General features: G+C 41.9%; 1 protein-coding gene across 8 annotated transcripts in view; it reads left to right on the plus strand.

Annotated features, from left to right (window-relative positions):
• CCDC171 (coiled-coil domain containing 171) overlaps nucleotides 1-10,633 on the plus strand; it is a 304,004-nt gene that overhangs the window by 20,713 nt on the left and 272,658 nt on the right. Inside the window, exon 7 of one of the 8 annotated variants that reach the window (XM_084777638.1) lies at nucleotides 9,630-10,265. The exons of the other annotated variants lie outside the window; for them this stretch is intronic. Coding sequence (XP_084633764.1) covers nucleotides 9,630-9,752 — 123 coding nt within the window. The 3' untranslated portion in view covers nucleotides 9,753-10,265. Of the gene's footprint in view, nucleotides 1-9,629; nucleotides 10,266-10,633 lie in introns of those variants that run through there. 8 annotated transcript variants of the gene reach the window in all.

Consider the following 10,633-nt stretch of genomic DNA (forward strand, 5'->3'; position numbering starts at 1 on the left):
AATATATTTGATCATATTTATTCTCATTATCTTTTTTTTCTTCCCAACAGTTCCCAGTCTCCTTTTATGTCTTTTTTTGGGGTGACCTATCATGTTTATTTATAGTTGCCCACAGGGGCATGGATGGGGGATTATTGTAGGAGCTTGGGCAGCTCAGCAGTGGCTACACCACAGAACCATGAACTGCTTACAGATGCTTAGAGAGGGGTGGGGCCACATCAGGGCTCAGGGCTGTGTCTCTCTCTCTCTCAAAAAGATTTATTAATTTATTAATTTATTTATTATACAGTGTTCTACCTGCATGCAACTCCTGCAGGAACTCCTTCAGGCTAGAAGAGGGCATCCGATCTCATTATGGATGGTTGTGAGCCACCATGTGGTTGCTGGGAATTGAACTCAGGGCCTTTGGAAGAGCAGCCAGTGCTCTTAATCTCTGAGCCATCTCTCCAGCCCAGAACCTCCTCTTAGCATCCATTAACTGACTAAAAATTCTTAGGGGTGGGTGTGGCCCTTCCCATGACAGTATGTTGACAGGTCAAATCATGTGCAAGTAATGGTAGCTGCTGAGAGTTCAGAATGCCCCGGCTGTGGCCTGTGGGGGACGGTTCCACACCACCCTTCACAGTTCCACCAGCTCCTACGTTCTGTCCCTCGTCATGGTCCATGAACCTTGGGGTGAGTGATACAGATGGCCCACTTAGGGCTGAGCAGCCGACAGTCACTTTTTCTTCTGAAAGATTTATTTATTTATTTTTATGTGTAGGAATGTTTTGCCTGCTTGTATGTATGTGCACTGTGTATGTACCTAGTGATTGTGGGGGCCAGAAGAGGGTGTTGGCTCATTTGGAACCGGAGTTACTGATAGTTGTAAGTCACTATGCGGATGCTAGGTGCTGAACCTGGCTTCTCTGGAGGAGCAGCCAGCGCTCTTGTTCTGGGCCATCTCCATCGCTCCTACAGTCACTTATTCTTACCACTTTGACTAGTTAGCATACATTGTAGTAGCCATTAGCCACTGCAAAAACATGCTTTCTGTCTAAAGCTGATAGCAGCATTAATCTGTGAGCATAAATGTAAATATTTAGTTCTTTTCTGTGCTTTGTTTTGTTTTGTTGTAGTTATTGTTTTGAGATGAGGTTTTGCTATGTAGTTCTGGCTGTCTTGGAACTCACTATGTAGACCATGCTGGCTTTAAACTCACAGGGATCCGCTTGCATGCCTGTGCTGGGATTAAAGGTGTGCACTACTATGCCCAGCTATAAACATAAATATTAGAAGGTAAATTTCTTAATTATTAAAACCTTATTGTGAAGAACTTGCAAAAAAATATCCCTCATTGAGATTAGCCAGACCCAAGGCTTATACATCTCAATGAACTTACATACAGTTAGAATAGCCATTCTGAAGCTGTGGTACTCTCAGTTATGTTTAACACACCTTTACAAAGAAGCACACACATACACACCACACACACACACACACACACATACCACACATACACATACACACATACACACAACACACACAGACACATACATACACCCACATACACACATACACACACACACACCACACATACACATACACACACATACACACAACACACACAAACACATACATATACCCACATACACACACACACACACACACACATACACACAAACACATACATACACCCACATACACACATACACACACACACACACATACACACAAACACATACATACACCCACATACACACATACACACCCACACCACACACATACATACACATACACACAACACACACAAACACATACATACACCCACATACACACATACACACACACACACACACACCACACACATATATACACATACACACAACACACACAAACACATACATACACCCACATACACACACACCCACACCACACACATACATACACATACACACAACACACACAAACACATACATACACCCACATACACACATACACACACACACACACACACACACACACACACACACACACACATACACACACAACTCTGAAAAATCTACGACAGAGTTAAAGTAGAAAATAGTTAGCTTTATATCCCCTCATGATCCCGGCTGTTTTTTATGGAAGGTAGTTTGGCAGGCACATCATATTCATCTAGCCTTATATACATGTAATCTTTGGTAAATATTTGTCTAGGCCTTTTCTTGTGAAGTAGCAACACATTACATAAATGTACACCTTAGAATTATAATAGTATTTCACATTATTGATTATGCTTTTTCAATTTAGGGAGGAAACATCAGTAGACATCCAGAACGTGCATTTAAAAATTTATTTATTACTTACCTCTCTCTCTGTCTGTCTCTGTCTCTCTGTCTGTCTGTCTGTCTGTCTGTCTGTCTGTCTGTCTGTCTGTCTCTCTAAGTGAGCATGTGTGTGAGGTGACCAGGGAGGACAGAAGAGGTTTTCATACTATTTGGACAAGAGTGATAGACATTGCGTGCTGCACAAAGTCAGTGCTGGGATTCAAACTCAGGTCTCTGGAAGAGCAGCATGTGCTCTTACCTGCTTAGCTATCTCTGCAGCCTACTGTATTTTTAAAAAATTTTATTTATTTATTATGTATACAGTGTTCTGTCTGCTCACCAGAAGAGGGCACCAGATCTCATTACAGATGATTGTGAGCCACCATGTGGTTGCTGGGAATTGAACTCAGGACCTCTGGAAGAGCAGCCAGTGCTCTTAACTGCTGAGCCATCTCTCCAGCCCACCTCCCGTATTTTTAATGGAGAAATCTTTATGCAGCATGCTAGAAGGAAGTTATTTAAACTCTGCCACTCACTGGCTTTCCTTATCTATAGCTTTGTCGTTCTGGATAGTTAATGTCAATGGAATCATGCATCTTTGTGTGTCTGGCTTCTTTAGGCTTCTTGTTGGGATTTATCACATTGTATTATATATAGGCTTTTGTTTCTTTAATACGGCTAATAGTCCATCCCTCTGTATAGGTTTACTACATTTCGTTACTCATTCAACAGTCAGTGTGAATTTGTATTGTTTCTGCTCTTGGTTACTATGAGTAATGCTGCTAAAACATTTCGTGCAAGCGTTTGTGTTGACAGATGTTTCTGTTTCTGTTTTTAGGCAAGTTCACAGGAGCAGCATTGTTGTGTCATGTAGCAAATTGATGCAAATCAAAGAAATTTATTTATTATTTTGTATACAGTTCTCTGCCTGCTTGTACACCTGCATGCCAGAAGAGGGCATCAGATCACATTATAGATGGTTGTGAGCCACCATGTGGTTGCTGGGAATTGAACTCAGGACCTCTGGAGGAACAGTCAGTGTCTTAACTGCTGAGCCACCTCTCCAGCCCCCATGCAATTTTCACTTAATAACTTTGTGGCTTTTCCCACAGGCTATCTCCATTCAACACCCCTCCTTCATCTAAAGATTATTTTGTAATTAGTCTACAACTAACAGGGTCTCTTATACCTCTTCACACATGTTTAGCTTTGGTTGACTCAGCCCCCTACCTCCAATTTCCTGAACCATTGTGTAGACCTTTCTGCCCTCAATGTTTCTCTCCCACTTTCAGATCATGTGTTCTGCTGCTCCCCCCGTGAGCACTCCTTCCCTTCCTCTTGGGAGTTCTTTTCTAGGTTCCAGGTCTCTATACACACCACCACATAGGTAAAAATCAGAAGCTAAGATCTGCATGTGAGAGAACATTGTTGTTTGTAGTTCTAAGCACAGGTTACCTGAATTAATAGAGCATTTCCCGTGCCATCCGTTTTCCTACAAGTTTTATGATCTCATCTTTTCTAACTGCTCAGTAAAGTTTGATTGTGTGTATGTACCACATTCTCATTATGTAATAATCAGTTGCTGGGTGTCTACACTGATTCTGTTTCCTTGCTCTTGTGAATAGAATAGTGCTAAATATGGATGTGCGAGTATCTCTGTGGTAGGATATAGACTCCTTTGGGTATATGTTCAGGAGAGCTATAGCTGAGTCAAATGGCAGTTTAGTTTTAGTTTTTAGAGAGAACTCCAGAGTGATTTCCATAATGGCTACACAAAGCTACTGTACTCCTGCCTCAGCAGTGAGTCAGGGTTCCCCTTTCCCACAGACTGAAGGCCACCGTTGTCACCCATCATCTCCCTCTCTCTCTCCCCTGTCTTTTTTAATTTTTAAAATATATGTTTATATTATTACACACAAATACAATAAACTACATACAGAAGGAGAACCACAAAACAATCAGGAATTATAAAAATGTTACATTCAGAATGTTTTGGGAATCCATCATCTCTTTTTTGTTTTGTTTTGTTTTTTCGAGACTGGGTTTCTCTATGTAGCCCTGGCTGTCCTGGACTCGCTTTGTAGAGCAGGTTGGCCTTGAACTCACAGAGATCCGCTCGTCTCTGCCTCCTGAGTGCTGGGACTAAAGGCGTGCACCACCACACTTGGCTCTGTGTGTATGTGTGTGTATGTCTTTAAAAAAAAAAGATTTATTTATTTATACAATTATACATGTACACCTGCAGGTCAGAGGAGGGCAGCAGATCTCATTATAGGTGGTTGTGAGCCACCATGTGGTTGCTGGGAATTGAACTCAGGACCGTTGGAAGAGTAGCCAGGGTTCTTAACCTCTGATCCATCTCTCCTGCCCCATGTGTATGTCTTAAAAAACCAGAAAAGAAATATTTATTGCTCATTAGTATTTCTTCTTTGAGAATTCTGTTCAGTTCCCTAGCGCGATCTGGTTGTTTTCCTTGTTAGTATTTGAGGTTTTGGTTTAGTCTAGATGTTGATCCTCTGCAGGTTATAGCTAGCCAAAACTTTCTCATTCACACAACTAAGTGTTCTGCTGTACAGAAGCCTTTTGATTTCTTGAGAGCTGTTTGTCAACAGTTGTCTTTCTTTCATCAGTGACTAGAGTTCTGTCAGGAAGTTCTCACACTCCCATTTCTGGGACACTTCCTCCTAGCAGCTTCAGAGTTTCAGGTGTGTTAAGGTCTCTGATCTTGTTAAAGCTGATTTTGTGCAGATAGAGCGTGAGGATCTGGTTCCGTCTGTCACTGTGTAGATAGCTGGTTTGCTCAGTGACTTTTGGGAATGAATGTGAGGCATCTTTGTCAACCAGGAGTCTGTAGCTGTGAAGACCTTCCATGCTGCCCCTGAAGTGCATGCCTGTTTTTTGTTTTACCATGCTATTTTTGTGATATGTTACCATCACTCTGCCCTATAGCTTCAAGTAAGGGTTGGTGATACTTCTAACCTTATTTTTTTACCCCTAACAGTTGCTTTGACTAACTGAGGTCTTTTGTGTTTTCAAATCAATTGTAAAATTGTTTTTCTATTTCTTTGATGAATGGTGTTGGAATTCTGATGGGTATTGAGTGAATCTGCAGATTGCTTTTGATAGCCACTAATACAATATCCATTCTTTGAATATATAAATATGGGTGGCATTTCTGTTTTCTTGTGTCTTTTTAAAATTTCATATTTTAAAGTTTTCACTAGAGAGGTCTTTCACTTCCATGGGTAGGTTTATGCCAAGGTATTTTTAATTTTAATTAATTGATTAAAAATTTCAAGACAGGGTTTTTCTGTGTAGCCTCGGCTGTCCTGGAACTCACTCTGTAGACCAGGCTGGCCTTGAACTCAGAGAGCCACCTGCTTCTGCCTCCCAAGTGCTGGGATTAAAGGCATGCGCTACTACCACCTGGCACATTTTAATCTTTTATTTTGGAAATTGTGAATGGGATTGTTCCCCTGATTTCTTCTTTTTTTTTTTATTTTTTATTACTTCTATTTATTTAACATGTGTATGCATGAGAGTGCATTTTTGGTGATCAAAGTATGAATTTTCCCCTTTCTACCATATGGGTTCTAGGGCATGAATGCAGGTCACCCATGAGGCTTGGCAGCAAGCACCTCCATCTGCGGAGCCATCTCGCTGGTCCCCTTCTCTTCAGCTTGCTTCTTAGCCATGTAGGAAAGCTGTTGATTTGTGTGTGTGTTAATTTTTAACCTGCTACTTGGATAAATGTACTCATAGAACTCAGTTCTAAGAGTTTTCAGGTGGAGTTTTTTGTTTTTGTTTTTTTGAAGACGGGTCTCACTGTTTAGTTCTTGCTGGCCTGGAATTTTGTATGTGGGATCAGGCTGTTCTCAAATTCACAGAGGACACTGAGTGCACGTGGTGAACAGACATATGTTCAAGCAAAACATCTATATACATAAAATAAAATCTCCAAAAAAAAAAAACCCCACAAAAAACCCCTTACAGGAGATGAGTGGCACAGAAGAATTGAATTGGCATTGGGGATGGGAAGGCAGGGTAAAGGAAGGATCACAAAGAAAATAATGCTGAAGACCTTTCCAAAAAGTTATATGGAAACCTACTACTCTAGAGGCTTCCTAAAATATATGTGCACATATATGAAAAGTTAAAATGGGTTTACACTATAACAGGCTGATACTGCTAGACACCACATGCTAACAGACAAAGAGCCAGGGCCGGAGTTGGTTATCTTGTTTGGAGTTGTTGGCCATTGATGTTCCTATAAGCCCTCATAGGCCCTCCCACGTTCCTGGCCATCAGTCCTGCTGTTGGCTCCCCTCCAGAAGACCCTGTTGCTGAGGGCACCACACACTGGAGCCATAGAGCAGGGAGAAGTCAAGCTGGTGCCGACCTCGCAGCATCATCTGGCTTTCGTCATTCCAGGAGGTGCTATGCATGCGACCAGAGGAGAAAAATCTTAACCTAGCTGTGGACCCTGTGAGCCTCATAAGAATTGGCCTGGCCGTGAACTTGTGATCTTCTTGTCTCCACCCCTGTCTCCATCTCCTTCAGCAAATCCTACCAGTGTGAGCCTGGTTTACAGAAAGAGTTCCAGGGCAGCCATGACCCTGTCTTGAAAAACTGGAAGAAAACAAACAAACAAACAAACAAACAAACAAAAGAATTGGCCTGGCAGGACATGCCTATTGGTATAGTAGTGGCTGCAAACACCATGAGACTTTTTGTTTCTATTTAAGTCTCATTACACAAGATGAAACTCATACCCTATCCCAAGAGAACCTACCACTTTTATGCTGCTAAATGGGCATAGTATTAACTGAGTCCTAATGGCTTACTTATTGCTGTACCGATAGATTAATACGCTTATGAACCCTCATCATAGGAGCTTCTGTCTGTGGTAGATAGTGAGTAACATAGAGACCCACAGCTGGCCTAGGTGTGGAGGAAAAGACAGTGTGAGATGAGCAGCCTTAAATAGTGGACGAACTTATGCCAGTTATGGCACAGTGCACAGCTTATTTATTTATTGGTTTATTTTTCTTTAAATTTTTTTCTCTCCATGATCTCTTATGACTCTGTGTGGTTACACATCGTGCTTTTTAATTTACTTTTAGTTATGGTGGTGGGTCAGGCATCTGCAATGGGAGGAAGTGTGAGATCCTCTGGGACTGGAGTTACAGGTGGTCGCAGGTGCTGGGAATCGAACTTGAGTCCTCTGGAAGAGCAAAACACATTCTTCACTGGGTAGCCATTTGTTCAGCCCCCACAGTGTACACTTTACACTTCAGGAACAAACTTTTTCTGTCCTGGTTCTTTGAGGAGACAACTTTACAGCAGATTAATGTTAAAGATAGCCACGTGATGGGCTTTCTATGCCAGAAGGAGCACATTTGCTCTGACACGTGTCTAAATATACTTTAATTAAAATTCCTTCTATAATTAAAATTCCTTCTATAATTAAACTTCCTTGGGATTGGAGCTATAGTTTGGGTTATGAGAAGTGTTGTTTACATAAGTACATATAGAGAATTATAGTTTTTTGGTGTATGTTCGCAGAAGATGTGGAAGGAAAACAAGTCACAGCACAATGTGGTTTTCTGTGACGTTAACTGTCAGTTCAAAAACAAGCCACGCTTCAAAAACATTTGAAGTGCAACACTTCCCTCTAGTGGACAGAAGAGGAACTCCCCCAGTTTGCAGGCAGTGTGCCTGAATTGCTGTTTCATCCCCAGGGTCAGTCTTGTTTTCCTAGTGTAAGAACTGAAGCTGCTTTTTGTATGATTAGAAGATAAATTCTGCAACAAAAATTAAAGTCAAGTATATATGGCGATAAATTAGTCTGTTTTTTTTACAACACATCCCGTACTTGCATTATGTTAATAAAGCCATACACTTAAATACTTGAACACTTAATATAGGCAGCCGGTGCCGGTGATGTAATTGGGACCTGCTATGTCCTGCATCCTAGTGTCTGCTACTCTCAGTTCAGATGCAGAAGCACAGTACACTTGTACACCGTTGAAGACCACTTTGAATCTTCTCCAGCTCTTCACTGCCCCACCCCACAGCAGGCCTCCATCTGGACTGGACGTTGTCTACACTTGTATTGTCTAATACACTTTGATATGCCTTTATACATATAAGTGGAACACCATGGTATATGAAGATTTTTCCAATTGGCAATATGTATATCGCCTGTCCATTTGGTGTTTGCTTTTGAGATTTAGACAAGTTAATATAATAGCTCTGGCTACTCAGTTTGACTGCTGTTTAATTTTATTCTATGTATGTATTGTAATTAACCTTTTTCGTCTTACTGAGAGTTAAGATTTTTTTCCAAGTTTAAATCATCCCAGGGATTCCAATTATGAAACATTGTCTGTAGGCATGTGTCTAGCACATAAAAAACTATTGACACTTTTGTGTAGCTATTTCCTCCAAATGAGAAAAGAGGGGGCTAAAAGCTCAGGAAGCTTAGGAAACGACAGGGCTCACAAGAACGTTCCCAGTGTCTCAGAGACAGTGAGCAGTTGAGTGGGAACAGCAACCGTCTTTGGAGGAGCTGCCTGCCAGTTGGACGGGAGCTTCAGAGATGCTTTTGTCTACCCATGCTGCTGCCTGAAAGTCAGCCGCGTTCTTTTTTATTTTTTAATTTTTTTCAAGACAGGGTTTCTCTATGTTATCTTGGCCGTCCTGGACTCGCTTTGTAGACCAGGCTGGCCTCGAACTACAGCGATCCATCTGCCTCTGCCTCCTGCGTGCTGGGATTAAAGGCGCGCGCCACCACGCCCAGCTGTCAGCTGTGTTCTTGAAAGTAGTCCTGGAACTTAGTTCATCAAGCAGGATGTATGTGGGATTTTTTTCTTTTGTTTCTTTAGTGTCCTACCGGCATATTCACATTTCCCAGGAATAGTCACACAGCAGACATGGGAACTGATGATGGGTTCAGTGACACATGCTTGCTATAATATCAGTGATGGAGCCTGGTGTGCTGCGTGAGTGTCATCCCAGCAGAACCTCCTTACCATGAGAGGGGCAGGAACCCAAGGCCCTGTCTCAAAAACCAAACCAAGCCAAATAAACAACATTAATGACAAGCTTTATAGAATAAAAAAAAAAAAGAAAAAGAAAAAACCCAAACTTTTGATGGAACCACTAAAACTCTTTATAGTCAAAGCAGTCTTAATAATATAAGAAAATCAGGTAGGAGCATAATGCTACCTGACTTTAAATTATTAGTTGTACTGGTCAAACAAGGATGGGTTTGCATAGAATCAGACAGACCAATGAAAAAGAGAGTCTAAAAATAAACCCTGCATCTACGCCCAGCTGACAGTAGAGCTGAGAACATGTTTGGAGAAAGGCCAGTCTTTTTGGAAGATGGGAAATTGGACACGCTGCTGCAGAGGGATGAGGCTGGACCATCATGGACACGCTGCTGTGGAGGGATGAGGCTGGACCATCATGGACACGCTGCTGCGGAGGGATGAGGCTGGACCATCATGGACACGCTGCTGCGGAGGGATGAGGCTGGACCATCATGGACATGCTGCTGCGGAGGGATGAGGCTGGACCATCATGGACACGCTGCTGCGGAGGGATGAGGCTGGACCATCATGGACACGCTGCTGCGGAGGGATGAGGCTGGACCATCATAGTGCCAGTTACAGCTCATAATGAAACGAAGACGTAAGAGTCAGACCTAAGGCTGGCAAACTGCTAGGACAGGGGAAATGCCGGAGAATGGTAAAGCGAGCAAAGATTATAATTATTTTATATCATGCACCAAAAGTACAGGAAAACAAAGATAATCAAATGGTATTACGTCATAATAAAAAGATGTAGTACAGCTGAGGAAACCATGTCTTCTGACATTTGTTTAGCAATTTCTGTGAAACATGTTTCTCTAATAGTTAAAGTAATTTTAATTTGGAGATGACTATTATTTCCTGCAGGTAGCTCTATCTGTCTGTCTGTCTGTCTGTCTGTCTGTCTATCTATCTATCTATCTATCTATCTATCTATCTATCTATCTATCTATGTATCTACCTGTCTATCCAGGAATAAACCTGGCTGCCCGGGAACTCACTGTGTAGACAAGGCTGGCCTCAAATTTACAGAGATCCACCTGCCTTTGTCTCTAAGTTCTGAGATTAAAGGCCTGCGCCACCACCACCTGGCTGCAGGTAGCTCCTGAGGAACAGTGAGAGGGGATTCACTGGATTGTCCTGTGAGGCTTGACTCTTTGAGACAAAATGTATACTCTCAAAAATATATTTTATTTCTTTTCAAGACAGGGTTTTTCTGTTTCCCTAGCTGTCTTTTAGCTCACT

This window comes from Acomys minous (genome assembly GCF_964271855.1).
Source record: "Acomys minous genome assembly, chromosome: 1".
In the NCBI taxonomy this organism is placed as follows: domain Eukaryota; kingdom Metazoa; phylum Chordata; class Mammalia; order Rodentia; family Muridae; genus Acomys; species Acomys minous.